Below are 22,109 nucleotides of genomic sequence, written 5' to 3'. Positions count from 1 at the left end.
CCTCGCCTCAGGCCTCCAGCCTCCATCCTCACCTCAAGTCTCCAGCCTCCAGCCTCGCCTCACCTCAAGTCTCCAGCCTCCAGCCTCACCTCAAGTCTCCAGCCTCCAGCCTCGCCTCAAGTCTCCAGCCTCCAGCCTCCCCTCAAGTCTCCAGCCTCCAGCCTCCAGCCTCGTCTCAAGTCTCCAGCCTCACCTCAAGTTCCCAGCCTCCAGCCTCGCCTCGCCTCAAGTCTCCAGCCTCCTGCCTCACCTCAAGTCTCCAGCCTCCAGCCTCACCTCGCCTCAAGTCTCCAGCCTCCAGTCTCCAGCCTCGCTTCTAGTCTCCAGCCTCCAGCCTCGCCTCAGGCCTCCAGCCTCCATCCTCACCTCAAGTCTCCAGCCTCCAGCCTCGCCTCACCTCAAGTCTCCAGCCTCCAGCCTCACCTCAAGTCTCCAGCCTCCAGTCTCCAGCCTCGCTTCTAGTCTCCAGCCTCCAGCCTCGCCTCAGGCCTCCAGTCTCCAGCCTCACCTCAAGTCTCCAGCCACCAGCCTCCAGCCTCGTCTCAAGTCTCCAGCCTCCAGCCTCCAGCCTCACTTCTAGTCTCCAGCCTCCAGCCTCGCCTCACCTCAAGTCTCCAGCCTCCAGCCTCGCCTCGCCTCAAGTCTCCAGCCTCCAGCCTCCAGCCTCACTTCTAGTCTCCAGCCTCCAGCCTCGCCTCAGGCCTCCAGCCTCCATCCTCACCTCAAGTCTCCAGCCTCCAGCCTCACCTCAAGTCTCCAGCCTCCAGCCTCCAGCCTCGCCTCAAGTCTCCAGCCTCCAGCCTTGCCTCAAGTCTCCAGCCTCCAGCCTCCAGCCTCGCCTCAAGTCTCCAGCCTCACCTCAAGTCTCCACCCTCCAGCCTCCAGCCTCGCCTCAAGTCTCCAGCCTCCAGCCTCCAGCCTCGCCTCAAGTCTCCAGCCTCACCTCAAGTCTCCAGCCTCCAGCCTCCAGCCTCGCCTCAGGCCTCCAGCCTCCAGCCTCACCTCAAGTCTCCAGCCTCCAGCCTCGCCTCACCTCAAGTCTCCAGCCTCCAGCCTCGCCTCGCCTCAAGTCTCCAGCCTCCAGCCTCCAGCCTCACCTCGTCTCCAGCCTCCAGCCTCACCTCACCTCAAGTCTCCAGCCTCCAGCCTCACCTCAAGTCTCCAGCCTCCAGCCTCCAGCCTCGCCTCAAGTCTCCAGCCTCCAGCCTCGCCTCAAGTCTCCAGCCTCCAGCCTCGCCTCGCCTCAAGTCTCCAGCCTCCAGCCTCACCTCACCTCAAGTCTCCAGCCTCCAGCCTCGCCTCACCTCAAGTCTCCAGCCTCCAGCCTCGCCTCGCCTCAAGTCTCCAGTCTCCAACCTCCAGCCTCGCCTCAAGTCTCCAGCCTCCAGCCTCGCCTCAAGTCTCCAGCCTCCAGCCTCACCTCAAGTCTCCAGCCTCCAGCCTCGCCTCGCCTCAAGTCTCCAGCCTCCAGCCTCCAGCCTCGCCTCGTCTCCTGCCTCCAGCCTCCAGCCTCGCCTCAAGTCTCCAGCCTCCAGCCTCACCTCAAGTCTCCAGCCTCCAGCCTCGCCTCACCTCAAGTCTCCAGCCTCCAGCCTCACCTCAAGTCTCCAGCCTCCAGCCTCGCCTCACCTCAAGTCTCCAGCCTCGCCTCGTCTCAAGTCTCCAGCCTCGCCTCGTCTCCATCCTCGCCTCGCCTCAAGTCTCCAGCCTCCCGCCTCACCTCGCCTCCAGCCTCAGGCCTCCAGCCTCGCCTCAAATCTCCAGCCTCCAGCCTCACCTCAAATCTCCAGCCTCCAGCCTCCAGCCTCCAGCCTCACCTCAAGTCTCCAGCCTCCAGCCTCGCCTCACCTCAAGTCTCCAGCCTCCAGCCTCCAGCCTCACCTCAAGTCTCCAGCCTCCAGCCTCGCCTCACCTCAAGTCTCCAGCCTCCAGCCTCCAGCCTCGCTTCTAGTCTCCAGCCTCCAGCCTCACCTCAAGTCTCCAGCCTCCAGCCTCGCCTCGCCTCAAGTCTCCAGCCTCCAGGTTCAGGCCTCCAGCTTCGCTTCTAGTCTCCAGCCTCCAGCCTCCAGCCTCGCCTCAAGTCTCCAGCCTCCAGCCTCCAGCCTCGCCTCAAGTCTCCAGCCTCCAGCCTCGCCTCGCCTCAAGTCTCCAGCCTCCAGCCTCCAGCCTTGCTTCTAGTCTCCAGCCTCCAGCCTCCAGCCTCGCCTCCAGCCTCCAGCCTCACCTCAAGTCTCCAGCCTCCAGCCTCCAGCCTCACCTCAAGTCTCCAGCCTCCAGCCTCCAACCTCGCCTCAAGTCTCCAGCCTCCAGCCTCACCTCAAGTCTCCAACCTCCAGCCTCCAGCCTCGCTTCTAGTCTCCAGCCTCCAGCCTCGCCTCAGGCCTCCAGCCTCCATCCTCACCTCAAGTCTCCAGCCTCCAGCCTCGCCTCACCTCAAGTCTCCAGCCTCCAGCCTCACCTCAAGTCTCCAGCCTCCAGCCTCGCCTCAAGTCTCCAGCCTCCAGCCTCGCCTCAAGTCTCCAGCCTCCAGCCTCCAGCTTCGCTTCTAGTCTCCAGCCTCCAGCCTCCAGCCTCGCTTCTAGTCTCCAGCCTCCAGCCTCGCCTCAGGCCTCCAGCCTCCATCCTCACTTCAAGTCTCCAGCCTCCAGCCTCGCCTCAGCTCAAGTCTCCAGCCTCCAGCCTCCAGCCTCACCTCAAGTCTCCAGCCTCCAGCCTCGCCTCAAGTCTCCAGCCTCCAGCCTCACCTCAAGTCTCCAGCCTCCAGCCTCGCCTCAAATCTCCAGCCTCACCTCAAGTCTCCAGCCTCGCCTCACCTCAAGTCTCCAGCCTCCAGCCTCGCCTCGCCTCGTCTCCAGCCTCCAGCCTCCAGCCTCGCTTCTAGTCTCCAGCCTCCAGCCTCGCCTCAGGCCTCCAGCCTCCATCCTCACCTCAAGTCTCCAGCCTCCAGCCTCGCCTCACCTCAAGTCTCCAGCCTCCAGCCTCACCTCAAGTCTCCAGCCTCCAGCCTCGCCTCAAGTCTCCAGCCTCCAGCCTCCCCTCAAGTCTCCAGCCTCCAGCCTCCAGCCTCGTCTCAAGTCTCCAGCCTCACCTCAAGTCCCCAGCCTCCAGCCTCGCCTCGCCTCAAGTCTTCAGCCTCCTGCCTCACCTCAAGTCTCCAGCCTCCAGCCTCACCTCGCCTCAAGTCTCCAGCCTCAAGTCTCCAGCCTCCAGCCTCACCTCAAGTCTCCAGCCTCCAGCCTCGCCTCAAATCTCCAGCCTCACCTCAAGTCTCCAGCCTCGCCTCACCTCAAGTCTCCAGCCTCCAGCCTCGCCTCGCCTCGTCTCCAGCCTCCAGCCTCCAGCCTCGCTTCTAGTCTCCAGCCTCCAGCCTCGCCTCAGGCCTCCAGCCTCCATCCTCACCTCAAGTCTCCAGCCTCCAGCCTCGCCTCACCTCAAGTCTCCAGCCTCCAGCCTCACCTCAAGTCTCCAGCCTCCAGCCTCGCCTCAAGTCTCCAGCCTCCAGCCTCCCCTCAAGTCTCCAGCCTCCAGCCTCCAGCCTCGTCTCAAGTCTCCAGCCTCACCTCAAGTCCCCAGCCTCCAGCCTCGCCTCGCCTCAAGTCTCCAGCCTCCAGCCTCGCCTCACCTCAAGTCTCCATACTCCATCCTCGCCTCACCTCAAGTCTCCAGCCTCCAGCCTCACCTCAAGTCTCCAGCCTGCAGCCTCCAGCCTCGCCTCAAGTCTCCAGCCTCCAGCCTCGCCTCGCCTCAAGTCTCCAGCCTCCAGCCTCACCTCAAGTCTCCAGCCTCCAGCCTCCAGCCTCGCCTCAAGTCTCCAGCCTCACCTCAAGTCTCCAGCCACCAGCCTTCAGCCTCGCCTCAAGTCTCCAGCCTCCAGCCTCCAGCTTTGCTTCTAGTCTCCAGCCTCCAGCCTCGCCTCAGGCCTCCAGCCTCCAGCCTCACCTCAAGTCTCCAGCCTCCAGCCTCGCCTCACCTCAAGTCTCCAGCCTCCAGCCTCGCCTCGCTTCAAGTCTCCAGCCTCCAGCCTCACCTCAAGTCTCCAGCCTCCAGCCTCGCCTCACCTCAAGTCTCCAGCCTCCAGCCTCACCTCACCTCAAGTCTCCAGCCTCCAGCCTCGCCTCAAGTCTCCAGCCTCCAGCCTCCAGCCTCCAGCCTCGCCTCAAGTCTCCAGCCTCCAGCCTCCAGCTTCGCTTCTAGTCTCCAGCCTCCAGCCTCCAGCCTCGCCTCAGGCCTCCAGCCTCCAGCCTCACCTCAAGTCTCCAGCCTCCAGCCTCGCCTCACCTCAAGTCTCCAGCCTCCAGCCTCACCTCAAGTCTCCAGCCTCCAGCCTCGCCTCGCTTCAAGTCTCCAGCCTCCAGCCTCACCTCACCTCAAGTCTCCAGCCTCCAGCCTCACCTCGCCTCAAGTCTCCAGCCTCCAGCCTCCAGCCTCGCTTCTAGTCTCCAGCCTCCAGCCTCACCTCAGGCCTCCAGCCTCTATCCTCACCTCAAGTCTCCAGCCTCCAACCTCCAGCCTCACCTCAAGTCTCCAGCCTCCAGCCTCCAGCCTCACCTCAAGTCTCCAGCCTCCAGCCTCCAGCCTCGCCTCAAGTCTCCAGCCTCCAGCCTCACCTCAAGTCTCCAGCCTCCAGCCTCCAGCCTCGCCTCAAGTCTCCAGCCTCACCTCAAGTCTCCAGCCTCCAGCCTCCAGCCTCGCCTCAGGCCTCCAGCCTCGCCTCAAGTCTCCAGCCTCCAGCCACACCTCAAGTCTCCAGCCTCAGGCCTCGCCTCAAGTCTCCAGCCTCACCTCAAGTCTCCAGCCTGCAGCCTCCAGCCTCGCCTCAGGCCTCCAGCCTCCAGCCTCGCCTCACCTCAAGTCTCCAGCCTCGCCTCGCCTCAAGTCTCCAGCCTCCAGCCTCACCTCAAGTCTCCAGCCTCCAGCCTCGCCTCACCTCAAGTCTCCAGCCTCCAGCCTCGCCTCACCTCAAGTCTCCAGCTTCCAGCCTCCAGCCTCACCTCAAGTCTCCAGCCTCCAGCCTCGCCTCACCTCAAGTCTCCAGCCTCCAGCCTCACCTCAAGTCTCCAGCCTCCAGCCTCCAGCCTCGCCTCAAGTCTCCAGCCTCGCCTCGCCTCAAGTCTCCAGCCTCCAGCCTCGCCTCGCCTCTAGTCTCCAGCCTCCAGCCTCGCCTCACCTCAAGTCTCCAGCCTCCAGCCTCGCCTCTAGTCTCCAGCCTCCAGCCTCGCCTCACCTCAAGTCTCCAGCCTCCAGCCTCGCCTCACCTCAAGTCTCCAGCCTCCAGCCTCGCCTCAAGTCTCCAGCCTCCAGCTTCGCTTCTAGTCTCCAGCCTCCAGCCTCGCCTCAAGTCTCCAGCCTCCAGCCTCGCCTCACCTCAAGTCTCCAGCCTCCAGCCTCGCCTCGCCTCAAGTCTCCAGCCTCCAGTCTCCAGCCTCGCTTCTAGTCTCCAGCCTCCAGCCTCGCCTCAGGCCTCCAGCCTCCATCCTCACCTCAAGTCTCCAGCCTCCAGCCTCGCCTCACCTCAAGTCTCCAGCCTCCAGCCTCGCCTCGCCTCAAGTCTCCAGCCTCCAGCCTCGCCTCAGGCCTCCAGTCTCCAGCCTCACCTCAAGTCTCCAGCCTCCAGCCTCGCCTCGCCTCAAGTCTCCAGCCTCCAGCCTCCAGCCTCACTTCTAGTCTCCAGCCTCCAGCCTCGCCTCAGGCCTCCAGCCTCCATCCTCACCTCAAGTCTCCAGCCTCCAGCCTCACCTCAAGTCTCCAGCCTCCAGCCTCCAGCCTCGCCTCAAGTCTCCAGCCTCCAGCCTCGCCTCAAGTCTCCAGCCTCCAGCCTCCAGCCTCGCCTCAAGTCTCCAGCCTCACCTCAAGCCTCCAGCCTCGCCTCAAGTCTCCAGCCTCCAGCCTCCAGCCTCGCCTCAAGTCTCCAGCCTCACCTCAAGTCTCCAGCCTCCAGCCTCCAGCCTCGCCTCAGGCCTCCAGCCTCCAGCCTCACCTCAAGTCTCCAGCCTCCAGCCTCGCCTCACCTCAAGTCTCCAGCCTCCAGCCTCGCCTCGCCTCAAGTCTCCAGCCTCCAGCCTCCAGCCTCGCCTCAAGTCTCCAGCCTCGCCTCGCCTCAAGTCTCCAGCCTCCAGCCTCGCCTCGCCTCTAGTCTCCAGCCTCCAGCCTCGCCTCACCTCAAGTCTCCAGCCTCCAGCCTCGCCTCTAGTCTCCAGCCTCCAGCCTCGCCTCACCTCAAGTCTCCAGCCTCCAGCCTCGCCTCACCTCAAGTCTCCAGCCTCCAGCCTCGCCTCAAGTCTCCAGCCTCCAGCTTCGCTTCTAGTCTCCAGCCTCCAGCCTCGCCTCAAGTCTCCAGCCTCCAGCCTCGCCTCACCTCAAGTCTCCAGCCTCCAGCCTCGCCTCGCCTCAAGTCTCCAGCCTCCAGTCTCCAGCCTCGCTTCTAGTCTCCAGCCTCCAGCCTCGCCTCAGGCCTCCAGCCTCCATCCTCACCTCAAGTCTCCAGCCTCCAGCCTCGCCTCACCTCAAGTCTCCAGCCTCCAGCCTCGCCTCGCCTCAAGTCTCCAGCCTCCAGCCTCGCCTCAGGCCTCCAGTCTCCAGCCTCACCTCAAGTCTCCAGCCTCCAGCCTCGCCTCGCCTCAAGTCTCCAGCCTCCAGCCTCCAGCCTCACTTCTAGTCTCCAGCCTCCAGCCTCGCCTCAGGCCTCCAGCCTCCATCCTCACCTCAAGTCTCCAGCCTCCAGCCTCACCTCAAGTCTCCAGCCTCCAGCCTCCAGCCTCGCCTCAAGTCTCCAGCCTCCAGCCTCGCCTCAAGTCTCCAGCCTCCAGCCTCCAGCCTCGCCTCAAGTCTCCAGCCTCACCTCAAGCCTCCAGCCTCGCCTCAAGTCTCCAGCCTCCAGCCTCCAGCCTCGCCTCAAGTCTCCAGCCTCACCTCAAGTCTCCAGCCTCCAGCCTCCAGCCTCACCTCAGGCCTCCAGCCTCCAGCCTCACCTCAAGTCTCCAGCCTCCAGCCTCGCCTCACCTCAAGTCTCCAGCCTCCAGCCTCGCCTCGCCTCAAGTCTCCAGCCTCCAGCCTCACCTCGTCTCCAGCCTCCAGCCTCGCCTCACCTCAAGTCTCCAGCCTCCAGCCTCACCTCAAGTCTCCAGCCTCCAGCCTCCAGCCTCGCCTCAAGTCTCCAGCCTCCAGCCTCGCCTCGCCTCTAGTCTCCTGCCTCCAGCCTCGCCTCACCTCAAGTCTCCAGCCTCCAGCCTCGCCTCAAGTCTCCAGCCTCCAGCCTCGCCTCGCCTCAAGTCTCCAGCCTCCAGCCTCACCTCACCTCAAGTCTCCAGCCTCCAGCCTCGCCTCACCTCAAGTCTCCAGCCTCCAGCCTCCAGCCTCACCTCAAGTCTCCAGCCTCCAGCCTCCAGCCTCGCCTCAAGTCTCCAGCCTCGCCTCTAGTCTCCAGCCTCCAGCCTCGTCTCTTGCCCAGCCCCCAGCCCCCAGCCTCTAGCCGCTTGCCAAGCCAAGTCTCTAGCCTCTAGCCTCCAGCCTCGCCTCAAGTCTCCAGCCTCCAGTCTCCAGCCTCGCCTCAAGTCTCCAGCCTCCAGCCTCGCCTCAAGTCTCCAGCCTCCAGCCTCACCTCACCTCAAGTCTCCAGCCTCCAGCCTCGCCTCACCTCAAGTCTCCAGCCTCCAGCCTCGCCTCACCTCAAGTCTCCAGTCTCCAGCCTCCAGCCTCGCCTCAAGTCTCCAGCCTCCAGCCTCGCCTCAAGTCTCCAGCCTCCAGCCTCCAGCCTCGCCTCTAGTCTCCAGCCTCCAGCCTCGTCTCTTGCCCAGCCCCCAGCCCCCAGCCTCTAGCCGCTTGCCAAGCCAAGTCTCTAGCCTCTAGCCTCCAGCCTCGCCTCAAGTCTCCAGCCTCCAGTCTCCAGCCTCGCCTCAAGTCTCCAGCCTCCAGCCTCGCCTCAAGTCTCCAGCCTCCAGCCTCCCGCCTCACCTCAAGTCTCCAGCCTCCAGCCTCGCCTCAAGTCTCCAGCCTCCAGCCTCCAGCCTCGCCTCTAGTCTCCAGCGTCCAGCCTTGTCTCTTGCCCAGCCCCCAGCCCCCAGCCTCTAGCCGCTTGCCAAGCCAAGTCTCTAGCCTCTAGCCACTAGCCTCTAGCCTGAAGACTCCAGCCTCATCCTGCCTGCCTGCCTGCCTGCCAAGCCTCGTCCTTGCCTAGTTCTGGGGTCCAAGCCAGAGGCAAGACCCAGGTACTGGGTCCTTGTCCAGTCTTTGGCTCGGAGTCCAAGCCCAGGCTCCTAGCTGTCTTGTTCAATCATGATCCAGGTTCTCGGTTTTCATGTCCATGTCCTTGCCATCACCCTGTATCCTAGTCCTGTTCCTAGTACTTCAGTGTCTGTGTCATGCACTTGGGTCCGTTCCCAACCGTGCCCTTATGACAGGCTCAGACTTTGGAAAGCTTAAAGGGGATGTGTGAAGTAATTTCTTACATAGAGAGTGGCAGGTGCTTAGAATGGGCTGCCAGGGGTAGTGGTGGAATGTTTGATAACAACATTTAAGGGGCATTTCAGCAGACACATGAGCAGGCAAATGGTATTGTCTAGATTAGCATCATGGTTGGCACAGATATGGTGGGTTGAAGGGCCTGTTTCTCTGTTGTACAGGTTCTTGATTAGTCAGGGTGTCAAAGGTTACAGGGAGAAGACCGGAGAATGGGGTTGAGAGGGATAATAAATCAGTCATGATGGAATGGCAGAGCTGACTCGATGGACAAAATGACCTCATTCTGCTCATATGTCTTAAGGTCTTATGGAATCACTGGGACCTCAGCTATTCAGAAGGTTCCTTCTGACACCACATTTTAACCCTTCCAATCCATCAACTCTCAGCTGCATGGGCTATGCTACAAAAATATTTTACACAAAGGGTAACAGAGCTCACTTCAACTCAGGTGAGCTTAGCAACATTCTCTCTAAACGCTCATGGGAAAAGCCAGCGAAAATTCGATCCGAGCTTGCTTTAATTGTTGGAGCACTCCCTCTTCTGGTAATTTTATACACTTTAGTTTATCATACAAAATCTAATCTTACAGCTAATAATGCCTCTCTCTCATTTTCCCTTCCCAAAGAGAGAGCCAGATGGCCCAGTAGAAGGCCCTCACCAGCTGTTGCAGATTTGATTTTCCACACTGGACACGCAGCTGTAGTATGTCCACCCGGTGATTTTCAAAGCACCAGGTTACTCAACCCAAGATTGCTTAATATTACAAGCATTTTATTGATGCTTCTTAACTATTAGAAGAAACTACAGTAAACCTGATTTTAGTTAACCTCCCCATCCTCCTCTATTACCCCAGTCACTGCACTGTAAACACTTTAAACCACTGTTTATAAAGCTGTTTACATTGTAAATACATGTTGATATTTATGTATTCATGCACATTTTACCCATGTCCATACTTTAGCTACTAGCTTATTTTTATATGATTCTTTATTCTTATAATTGAATGATTTTTGTTGCATGTCACACCCTGAACAGCACACCACAGCAAATTCTTAATACATCTAAATGTACATGGCGAATAAAGTTGATCTTTAATCCTTAGAAGTCTGACACTTACAAAAGTTTCAATGGCTGTTCCAATCAGAACTACCAAGTCCAACCACCAAGGTTTGCCCTGATTTCAAGATTAGATGTTAAACTAAAAGTGTCTGATTTTGACATAGAATATTCTTAAGCAGAGTATTGCAACTCTGTGTTCCCCTCCATCAGATTATCTGGTCATTTTAGGTTCTTGATTAGTCAGGGCATCAAAGGTGACAGGGGGAAGGCAGGGGAATGGGGTTCAGAGAGAAAATATATCAGCCTTGATGGAATGGTGGAGCAGACACGATGGGCTGAATGGCCTAATTCTGCTCCTACGTCTGATGGTCATGGTTATCAAATTGCTGTTTGTTGGCGCTTGCTGTGCATGAATAGGCTGCTGCACTTTCTACACTAACTCATTTTGAAAATAATTGATTGGGTCGGAATATTATTGGGATGAGCTGAAAATGACATGCAAATTGTTTTTTTTTTGTCTCATGACTTCATGGCCACTAGTCTTCCAAAGGGTCTGAGTGGTTAGTTAAGCTGTTTAGTTTCCATTAGACATAGGAGCAGAATGAAGCCATTCAGTCTGTCGAGTCTGCCCTACCTTTCCATCATGGCTAATTTATTATCCCATTCAACCCCATTCTCCTGCCGTCTCCCTTAACCCTAGACACCCTGACTAATCAAAACCTATCAACCTCTGGTTTAAATATACCCAATGACCTGGCCTTCACAGCCATCTGTGGCAATGAATTCCACAGATTCACCATCCTCTGGCTAAAGAAATTCCTCTTTATCTCTGTTCGAAAGGGATGTCCCTCTATTCTGAGGTTGTGCCCTCTGGTCCTAGACTCTCCCACCATAGGAAACATCCTCTCCACATTGACTTTATCTAAGCCTTTCAATATTCGCTAGGTTTCAGTGAGATACCCCCACCCCTTCATTCTTCTGGGAATCATTGTAGTAAATCTCCTCTGGACCCTCTCTAATGCTAGCACATCTTTTAGAATTCTTAGCTGACCAGAAAAGGACCCCTTTATTCCCACTCTTTGTTTCTTGCCAGTCAGCCAATCTTCTATCCATGACAGTCGTGTGGGCATTTGGAGACAGGACACCGAAGCATGAGCAGATGGCTTCAGTTTCAGTTCTGAATAGTGGCCAGATGGAAATTGGAGACCTACCTCTTGCTGTGCTGGCCTTTGAGCTATTAACACTGCTTCGGTGAGAGCCACTGTCCTTCTGAAAGAACAAGAAGAATCTGTATCATTGGCCATTGTAGTCACCACTATCTTGATCAACTATCAATATGATATTCTCATTATCACGTCCAAGGAACATGTTTCTTATATCAATAAAGTTCCTCTAACCCAGTTTAGTTTTTTTTAAAAAGGGATTGCAAGATAAAATAAACCTGGAATCTCTTTTAGTTTTGATTTATATTTTCAGCCAAATAAATTCTGTTTTTAAAAGAAAAAAAGCTGCAACACAAATTCTTAACTATTGTGCCTTGATTTGAAGAGCTTCTGCTATAACCTAATCCTTTGCAATTTTTGGACCAATCTTCTGTAGCAGTTTGTGTGAATAAGATTGGATACATTTCATTCTCTCCCATACTGGCAAACAGCTGCAGCAGAAATAACTTGGTGAAGAACATAGACCATGGAACAGCACAGCACAGGAGCAGGCCCTTCAGCCTGGGATCTCTGTGCCAAACTGAACTGATCCCTGCAGCCCTCGCATACTCATGAGCCTGTCTAAATGCGTCTTGAACAGCACTGTCATATCAGCTTCCACTATCACCCCTGGCAGCACACCACTCTCCACGCAAAAGAGACTTACCCCGCTCATTGATCATAGAACCCTACAGCACGGTACAGAACCTTCAGCCCACAGTGTTGTGCTTTTCCTTTAACCTACTCTATGCTCAATCTAATCTTTCCCTCCCACATAGCCCATTTTTACATCTCCTCTAAACTTCACTCCTCTCGCTTTAGATGCATGTAGTAGTTGTCAGGTCACTCGTCTGAGTGCTATTGGTACCAGGTAACCCAGTACTACCTGTCGCATAGTCGGGTGGTCGGCGACTAAACCGACTCCCCCATCAGGCTTGCCTGGTGAGGAGGATGGCTAGACACCCTGCAGGACAAAAAACAAGACCTGTCAAAGGCCGGATGAACCCTCTCATAGGGTCAACGGCCATCTAGCAAACACGTGCCGTGAAGCGCGGAAAGGGCATCCCTTGCATCGAAGCTTGGTCTGGCCGTTCACTGCAACAGAACTTCCCCCAGCCGTCTTGGACCCCACCATGCCGCTGGATCCGGGAGGGGATGTCGAGAAGGTGGGTCTGGACCTGTGCAATCCCCTACTCACCTAAAATCCATTCACCCACACGCTGTTCCTTTCTGTACCACCCCACTAACTGACTGAAAGGAACCATCATCATCCTATGGGATGGATAGCCAGAGAGAGAGTGACATATTTGTACTTTGATAGTAAATTTCAAACAGTAGCTTAATGTGCCTGTGTAATTGGCGCGAGGAATAGAATCTGGGGTGGGGGGGGGCTTAATGAAAACAGATCAGCACAGGCTTGCTGGGTGAGGATTGAAGAGCCTCTTTCTGTGCTGTATGACTCGGTGACTCCAATGAGTTTAGCTCATTCTCCTCATGTCCTCTACCCCTGCTATTCTGTAATGATCAAGTTTAAGCCTAAATCCCCCAAATGGTAATCCAATTTTTCTGATTGATCAATCACAGTTGTGTTGGGAGAGTTTAACTTGCCTCATATTGTTTGGCATCTCCTTAGCGCAAGGGGTTTAGATGGGGTGGAGTTTGTTAGGTGCATTCAGGAAGGTTTCCTGACACAATATGTAGATAAGCCTACAAGAGGAGAGGCTGTACTTGATCTAGTATTGGGAAATGAACCTGGTCAGGTGTCAGATCTCTCAGTGGGAGAGCATTTTGGAGATGGTGATCACAATTCCATCTCCTTTACCATAGCATTGGAGAGGGATAGGAACAGATAAGTTAGGAAAGCATTTAATTGGAGTAAGGGAAATATGGAGCTATCAGGCAGGAATTTGGAAGCATAAACTGGGAACAGATGTTCTCAAGGAAATGTACGGCAGAAACATGGCAAATGTTCAGGGGGTATTTGCATGGAATTCTGCATAGGTATGTTCCAATGAGACAGGGAAAAGATGGTAGGGTACAGGAACTGTGGTGTACAAAGGCTGTTGGAAATCTAGTCAAGAAGAAAAGAAAAGCTTACGAAAGGTTCAGAGAGCTAGGTAATGTTAGAGATCTAGAAGATTATAAGGCTAGCAGGAAGGAGCTTAAAAAGGAAATTAGGAGAGCCAAAAGGGACCATGAGAAGGCCTTGGCAGACAGGATTAAGGAAAACCCCAAGGCATTCTACAAGTATGTGAAGAGCAGGAGGATAAGACGTGAGAGGATAGGACCAATCAAGTGTGACAGTGGAAAAGTGTGTATGGAACTAGGGGAGATAGCAGAGGTACTTAATGAGTACTTTGCTTCAGTATTTAATACGGAAACGGATCTTGGTGATTGTAGGGATGACTTACAGTGGATTGAAAAGCTTGAGCATACAAGCATTGAGGAAGAGAATGTGCTGGAGCTTTTGGAAAGCATCAAGTTGGATAAGTCGCCGGGACTGGATGAGATGTACCTCAGGCTACTGTGGGAAGCGAGGGAGGAGATTGCTGAGCCTCTGGCAATGATCTTTGCATCATCAATGGGGACAGGAGAGGTTCCAGAGGATTGGAGGGTTGCAGATGTTGTTCCATTATTCAAGAAAGGGAGTAGAGATAGCCCAGGAAATTATAGACCAGTGAGTCTTACTTCAGTGGTTGGTAAGTTGATGGAGAAGATCCTGAGAGGCAGGATTTATGAACATTTGAAGAGGTATAATACGATTAGGAATAGTCAGCATGGCTTTGTCAAAGGCGGGTTGTGCCCTACGAGCCTGATTGAATTTTTTGAGGATGTGACTAAACACATTGATGAAGGTAGAGCAGTAGATGTAATGTATATGGATTTCAGCAAGGCATTTGATAAGGTATCCCATACAAGGCTTATTGAGAAGGTAAGGAGACATGGGATCCAAAGGGACCTTGCTTTGTGGATCCAGAACTGGCTTGCCCACAGAAGGCAAAGAGTGGTTGTAGACGGGTCATATTCTGCATGGAGGTCGGTGACCAGTGGTGTGCCTCAGGGATCTATTCTGGGGCCCTTACTCTTCGCGATTTTTATAAATGACCTGGATGAGGAAGTGGAGGGATGGGTTGGTAAATTTGCTGATGACACAAAGGTTGGGGGTGTTTTGGATAGAGTGGAGGGCTGTCAAAGGTTACAGGGGGACATTGATAGGATGCAAAATTGGGCTGAGAAGTGGCAGATGGAGTTCAATCCAGATAAGTGTGAGGTTCATTTTGGTAGGTCAAATATGATGGCAGAAAATAGAATTAATGGTAAGACTCTTGGCAGTGTGGAGGATCAGAGGGATCTTGGGTTCTGAGTCCATAGGATACTCAAAGCTGCAGCGCAGGTTGACTCTGTGGTTAAGAAGGCACATGGTGCATTGGCCTTCATCAATCGTGGGATTGAGTTTAAGAGCTGAGAGGTAATGTTACAGCTATATAGGACCCTGGTCTGACTCCACTTGGAGTACTGTGCTCAGTTCTGGTCACCTCACTATAGGAAGGATGTGGAAACCATAGAAAGGGTGCAGACGAGATTTACAAGGATGTTGTCTGGATTGGAGAACATGCCTTATGAGAATAGGTTGAGTGAACTCAGCCTTTTCTCCTTGGAGCGACGGAGGATGAGAGGTGACCTGATCGAGGTGTACAAGGTGATGAGAGGCATTGATTGTGTGGATAGTCAGAGGCTTTTCCCCAGGGCTGAAATAGCTAACACGAGAGGGCACAGTTTTAAGGTGCTTAGAAGTACGTACAGAGGACATATCGGGGTAAGTTTTTTACGTAGAGAGTGGTGAGTGCGTGGAATGGGCTGCCGGTGACAGTGGTGGAGGTGGATATGATAAGGTCTTTTAAAAGACTCCTGGACAGGTACATGGAGTTTAGAAAAATAGAGGGCTATGTGTAACCCTAGGTAATTTCTAAAGTAAGTATATGTTCGGCACAGCATTGTGGGCCAAAGGGCCTGTATTGTGCTGTAGGTTTTCTATGTTGCTATGTGTCATGGAGTTACTTGTGTTACATGCCTAGATTTCGGGGTCCTGTCATTGGCAAGTCCTGGGGTCAATACCAGAGATGAAAGACGGAAGTCGGTATGTTTGGAATTTGAGGCCCGATGGCCGACGCCCTGTGTCTGCGAGTCTGCCAGTCCACTGGGGAAGTCGGGCAGCTGATGTCCACTAGGGACAGGAGGCTCAGAGGCAGCCTGTTCGGGGGTTGAAGGCCTGTGTATGTGGGTGGGAGGGACAAAGGGGTCTTGTTTTGTTGATTTTTTTTGCTGTAGTTTTGTTGTTGTTGGTACTGCTTATGCTGTTCTGCTGAACATTGTGGGCATGGTATGTTGCTGTCAAAATATGTGGCTTCACTTGCGGGCTGCCCTCAGCATATCTTTAGGTTGTGCTGGTTGTTAACGTTTCACTGTGTGTTATAATGTACCTGTGAAACTGAATCTGAATCTGATCATTCACCACAGAAGAAGTCATCTTATATCTCTTACCTCTTTGTATCCCTGTTGATGTTATAATGTTGGTAATAGAAGAGTACTGTAACTAGAAAGGGGTGGATTCTGCAGGTAGAATCCACAGCTCCACAGCCTGCTCCCCTCCCACACAACTGCTCACCTGTCTGGACACAGCAGGCGATCCCACTGAGCCTCCACACCCTCAAATCAGGCAATTAAGCCTCGGGCAGCAGAGGGCAGAACTCCTGAACACAGAGCACCTTGACGAGCTTTGATGGAGGGCAAAACCATGAACCTCTGTCAAACTGGCAAGGAATTTTAACAGATTAAGTGCCTCTGACTATTAAAATTTAGAAATAACAAGAACGTTAAACCAAATTGAAAAATATTCTTACCTCTTGCCTTTTTTAATGAATGGCGCTTCCAATCCTATTTGTATTTCAATACAAGGAGTATTGTAGGAAAGGCAGATGAGCTTAAGGCATGGATCAGCATGTGAAATTATGACATTGTAGACATTAGTGAGACTTGGTTGCAGGAGGGCCTGGACTGGCAGCTGAATATTCTGGGGTTCCATTGTTTTAGATGTGACAGAGCGGGAGGGATTAAAGGGGGAGGGTGGCGTTACTAGTCAGGGAAAATGTCACGGCAGTGCTCTGTCAGGACAGACTGGAGAATTCGACTAGTGAGGTATTATGGGTGGAACTGAGAAAGAACAAAGGTACGACCACGTTTATGGGGCCATATCACAGAGCACCCAACAGTCCAAGGGCGTAAACAGAACACATTTGTAAAGAAATTGCAGACTGTTGCAAGAAACATGAGGTTGTTATAGTAGGTGATTCTAACTTTCCACATATTGACTGGGAATCCCATACTGTAAAAAGACTAGATGGGATAGAGTTTGTCAAATGCATTCAGGAAAGTTTCCTTAATCAGTAGGTCGAAGTCTCAGCGAGAGAGAGAGTGTGATACTGGATCTGTGATTAGGGAATGAGACTGGGCAGGTGATGTGTAGGGGAACACTAAAACCAGCGACCACAATGCCATTGGTTTCAAAGCCAATATGCAAAAAAGGTAGGTCTGGTCCACAGGCTGAGATTCTAAATTGGAGAAAGGCCACTTTTGATGGTATCAGAAATAACCTGGCAGGTGTGAATTGGGAAAGGCTATCTTCTGACAAAAGTGTACTTGGTAAGTGGGAGGCCTACAAAGATGAAATGTTGACAGTACAAAGCTTGTATGTGCCTGTCGGTATCAAAGGTAAAGATAACAAGTGTAGGGAACCTTGGTTTTCAAGAGATATTGAGACCCTGGTTAAGAGAAAGGAGATACATAGCAGGTATAGGCAGGTAGGAACAAATTAGGTGTTTATGGAGTATAAGAAATGTAAAATAACACTTAACAAAGAAACCAGGAGGGCTAAAAGAAAGCACGAAGTTGCCTTAGCAGACAAGGTGAAGGAGAATCCTAAGAGATTCTACAGGTAGAGCAAAAGGATAACAAGGGACAAAATGGTCCTCTGGAAGATCAGAATGGTAATCCATGCACGGAGCCAGAAGAGATGGGGAAGATCTTAAATGCATTCTTTGCATCTGTATTTACCTGGGAGATGGACACAGAGTCTACACAAGTGAGGCAAAGTGGCACCAATTTCATGGACCCCATACAGATAGAGGAGGAGGTGTTTGCTACACTGAGGCAAATCAGAGTGAATAAATCCCCAGGGCCTGACAAGGTGTTTCCTCAAAGCTTACGGGAGGCAAGTGCAGAAATTACTGGGCCTCTAGCAGAGATATTTCAATCGTTCTTAGCAACAGGAGAGGTACCAGAGGATTGGAGGACAGCCAATGTTGTTCCACTGTTTAAAAAAGGCTCTAAACATAAAACAGGAAATTATAGGCAGGTGAGTCTGACATCAGTTGTGGGAAATTTATTAGAAGGTATTCTAAGGGACTGGATATATAAGTATTTGGATAGACATGGACTGATTAAGGATAGTCAACATGGCTTTGTGCATGGTGGGTCATATCTAACCAATCTCATATAGTTTTTCAAGGAAGTTGCCAGGAGAGTGGATGAAGGCAAGGCAGTGGATGTTGTCTACAAGGCATTTGACAAAGTACTGCATGGGAGGCTGGTCAAGAAGGTTCAGTCGCTCAGCATTCAGGATGATGAAATAAATTGGATTAGGATTTGGCTTTGCGGGAGAAGCCAGGGCATGGTGGTAGAGGGTTTGCCTCTGACTGGAGGCCTGTGACGAGTGGAGTGTCACAGGGATCAGTGCTGGGTCCGTTGTAGTTTGTCATCTATATCAATGATCTGGATAATAATGTGCTTAACTGGATCAGTAAATTTGCAGATGACACGAAGATTAGAGATGTAGTGGACAGTGAGGAAGGCTTTCATGACTTGCAGAGGGATCTGGATCAGCTGGAAAATTGGGCTGAAAAATGGCAGATAGAATTTAATGCAGGGAAGTGTGAGGCTTTCCATTTTGGTAGGACCAACCAGGGTAGGTGATACACAGTGAACGGTAGGGCACTGAGGAGTGTGGTAGAACAAAGGGATCTGGGAATACAGGTCCATAATTCATTGAAAGTGGCATCACAGGTAGATAGGATTGTAAAGGAAGCTTTTGGTACATTGGCCTGCATAAATCAATGTATTCAGTACAGGAGATGGGATGTTATGTTGAAGTTGTATGAGACGTTGGTGAGGCCTAATTGGAGTATTGTGTGCAGTTCTGGTCACCTAACTACAGGAAAGATGTAAACAAGGTTGAAAGAGTACAGAGAAAATTTCCATGGCTGTTGCTGGGTCTGGAGGACCCGAGTTATAACGAAAGAATGAATAGGTTAGGACTGTATTGTTTAGAACATAGAAGATTGAGAGGAGTTTTGATAGAGGTGTACAGAATTATGAGGGGTATAGATAGGGTTAATGCAAGCAGGCTTTTTCAACTGAGGTTGGGTGGGACTACAACCAGAGGTCACGTGTTAAGGGTGAAAGGTGAGAAGTTTAAGGAGAACATGAGGGGAAACATCTTCACTCAGAGAGTTGTGAGAGTGTGGACTGAGCTCCCAGCACATGTGGTCTATTCAAGTTCAATTTCAATGTTGAAGAGAAGTTTGGATAAGTACATGGATAGTAGGGGTATGGAGGGCTATTGCCCTGGTGCAGGTTGTTGGGAGTAGGCAGTTTAAATGGTTTCAGCATGGACTAGATGGGCCAAAGGGTCTGTTTCTGTGCTGTACTTCTCTATGACTCTATTCTTGTTTCAGACACCCACAACAAGGAAACAAAAAGATTCTTACTACCTACTCTATCTTTTACCCTCATCACTTTGCATATTTCTGTCCGCTCACCTCTCAGCTTCCTTTACCACAGGAGAAACAAACATTGCCTATCTAATCTCTCCTCATAATTAAAATGTTCTAATTCAGGCAACATCCTGGTGAATCTCCTCAGCACTCTCTCCAGCGCAATGACATCCTTGGCAACGAGGACTCCCACAATTCCAAGTCATTGTTCTACATGATGCCCTTGTTCTGATCATCTATGAATTCTACATTTTGTTAATGTTACTGGCAACACTAAATTAAGAAGGGCAGTAAGAAGTAGGGGATATGGCAAAAGATTTATTGAAAGATTTAGTTCTATTAAGCAATTGGCAAATGAGGACAAAAAAGGGATAATACTTGCCACATGAGACAGCCAGAGGTATTTGTGAAAATTAAATCAAACATTTGGAAGATTAAAACAGTATTTCCTCATAAGATGCCAAGAATATTCAATGATAACTTGTTTATACGGGATCTATTAACACTCTAAAAACATCCCAGACTGTTTCACAGGTGTGGCATCAAATCATACATAATAGTAGAAAAGCAGATCAAATTTCCCTAAAGAGGAAAGGTTAAGAGAAACAAGGGATTCTGTATATGCTGGCAATCTTGAGCAATACACTCAAAAAGCTGGAGGAACTCAGCAGGTCAGGCAGCATCTATGGAGGAGAATAAAGAGTTGAAGCTTTGGGATTGTTAATTTCTCTCAATAAGCATTTGGTATGTATTACTAAGGAAAGGTTAAGGCTCCTTAAAGAAAGGCATAGAATCAAAGAGGTTTGGGGAGGGAATTCCAGAGATTAGGGCTGTGGCATCTGAAGATGAAGCCACCAGTGAACAGTGGTACACAAAAAGCCAGCACAAACCTTGATTTAATCTTTACCGCAGTGGTGGGAATACATTTTATAATCTGACAGATAGGTGACGGCAGGGTTCCGTTACTGTGAACCGATTGCAACTTGAACAGTTCACCAGTCAGAAATGTGGCTGTGATCCCAGGTGGTAAAAGATTCTTGCAGTCCCTTGGCAGTTAGTGAATTCATCCCAATCTCCCAAACAGTCATTTGTATGCACAGGTTGTACCCAAGACAGGGGTTTGTAAGGTGGCGAGCACCTGTATTAAGTTTCCACATCCTAGGCACCCGGAGGAGATGTTGGTTCAGATTACATTAGAAGAATACTTTGGACTGAGAAATAATGGATTTCAGAGAAAGTTCTTACTTAAGTAAGAATAAATCAGAACAGAAAATTTCTTAAACACGAGATTTTGCAGATGTTGGAAATCTTGAGCAACACACACAAAATGCTGGAGGAACTCAGCAGGTCAGGCAGCATCTATGGAGAGGAATAAACAGTCGATATTTTGGGCCAAGACCCTTCATCAGGACTCCACCAGGCGGGTTTCATAAGTCTTGATTGGAAAGGGTGAAAGGAGTCCAAGCCATTTGGTTGGGAATATAAATAGTACAATACAGACTATATCATTACAAATTTATACTTATTCTTAAATACCAATCAAAAATTGTTTCTGAATAATCTTAGATCTGGTTTACCTGAGAGGCACCAAAAGATACCTCAGACATTACATCAAGCTTACTGATCTTTGAAGAGAGTGATAGATGAAGATTTTACACAGGAATGTCCTCCTCGGGCCTGGTTCCCAGACCTGAGGAGACTCTTAGCTCAAACCTCAAAAGCAGAATGACCTTTAGTCATTATCTGCAAACAGAGGAAGAACCCATCTGTTCTGATTCAGCTAATTCAGCTGCACCAAGGATTGTCACCTTGTCATGGTGGAGAGGCTTGTGAGTTCCTGAGATCCTGAGAGTGATGCTGTCTGGATTCTGACCCTGATCTGTCAACACCCATGCAGTAGCTGCCCATGCATCAGCCTCCCCATGTTAAACAAAGGGAATCAACTCTAAAGTCGCGGTTATGTCGATCCCGGATCAGCATCTTCAGCCACCTAAGGACCCCCAATGGATCAACCCCATTTGAGAATATCATACTCGAGTGATCTTACTATTACTAATGCAATCAAAAAGGAGAATGAATGACGTCTTGTTGCTCTGTGGATAAGACAAAGGTTTCTGACCACTGACTCCAAGGCACTCCAAATATGAAGCGGGTGGTCTCCTTGTCACCAAATCAAATCAAATCAAGTTTAATTATCATTCAGACCATACATGGATACAGTCGAATGACACAGTATTCCTCTGGGGCCAAGGTGCAAAACATACATTCAAAATAGCAAGAGAGAAAAAAAGCACACATATCGTTACGCAAAAAAACACATGTATAATCTGAGTGTCTTGGACTATAAATGACTTGCAAATTGATGGTACAGCTCCTGACAATCCAGCCTGTCATTCCGCCAGTCAAACACTGGAGGGCAGCACTGATGGGAGCTGAGCACAGACTCCATGCTACACCACCTCCAGAGTCCTCTCATCTGGGCTGCAGCAGCAGGCAAGCCCACATGAGGCCTAATCCTTGCTACAACCAAGGCCACGCAGTTGTATATCAGAATACCAACAATATTCTCCCCTATTAATTACTGCTTTCAAAAGGGAACTGGACAGACATTTTGAAGAGAAAAATGTGAAAGAGAATGGTCATTAGCAAATTAGTTTATTATGGTCATGTGCACCAAGATACAGTGAAAAGGCATTCAGACAGATCATTCCTCAAGGCAATCCATACAGAACTGGCTGAATGGCCTCCTTCTGTCCCTAAACAATTCCATGGTTACAAAACTCATTCCACCAAGATGCAACACAGAGCGTCATAGGAAGTCATTCCTGCCTGTGGCCATCAAACTTTACAACTCCTCCCTTGGAGGGTCAGACACCCTGAGCCAATAGGCTGGTACTGGACTTATTTCATAATTTACTGGCATAATTTACATATTACTATTTAACTATTTATGGTTGCATTACTATTTAATTATTTATGGTGCAACTGTAACGAAAACCAATTTCCCCCGAGATCAATAAAGTATGACTATGACTATGACTACTATAAAACTGTTCTTCTGTTAGGTTTGGCTGATGTCAAGCTGCTAGGTGGGGGCATGTTCACCACACAAACTGTAGCAGTTCACAAAGACAAAGCTCAAAGGTAATCAGTGTTGGATAATACTGTAAATTCTGGCCTTGCCAATGTCCACAATATTATTTATTACTTATCAATCTATTATTATCATTTTGTTTTTCTTTTTATTTTTGCAGAATATGATGTCTTTTATTTGTCTGCCTTTGCTTGTGTGTAGTTTTTCATTGATTCTATTGTGTTTCTTTGTATTTACTGTGAAGGCCCATAAGAAAATTAAGCTCCGGGTGACATATATGTACTATGGTAATAAATTTACTTTGAATTTGGAATTATGTTAATTCCCTTGAATAAATATGTCTGAAGAAAAGAAATTGCACTTTCAAACAAAAGATTATCTTGACTTACTGGGTTACTGATACCAATCAGTACTAATACGAATTACCAGTCCTTCCAGGTGAGGCTACACTTCACCTGCGAGTCTGTG

At 51.0% G+C, this 22,109-nt stretch overlaps 1 protein-coding gene across 3 annotated transcripts in view; it reads right to left on the bottom strand.

The window, feature by feature from the left end:
* Nucleotides 1-22,109, bottom strand: part of LOC140212742 (uncharacterized) — an 87,374-nt gene that overhangs the window by 50,801 nt on the left and 14,464 nt on the right. For all 3 annotated transcript variants that reach the window (XM_072283889.1, XM_072283888.1, XM_072283887.1), the window contains exon 3: nucleotides 10,728-10,785. In XM_072283889.1, coding sequence (XP_072139990.1) covers nucleotides 10,728-10,785 — 58 coding nt within the window. The remainder of the gene's footprint in view (nucleotides 1-10,727; nucleotides 10,786-22,109) is intronic.

Source organism: Mobula birostris, chromosome 20 (assembly GCF_030028105.1).
Source record: "Mobula birostris isolate sMobBir1 chromosome 20, sMobBir1.hap1, whole genome shotgun sequence".
In the NCBI taxonomy this organism is placed as follows: domain Eukaryota; kingdom Metazoa; phylum Chordata; class Chondrichthyes; order Myliobatiformes; family Myliobatidae; genus Mobula; species Mobula birostris.
Note: the sequence above shows the minus strand (reverse complement) of the source record. Positions and strands in the feature narration are given on the sequence as shown.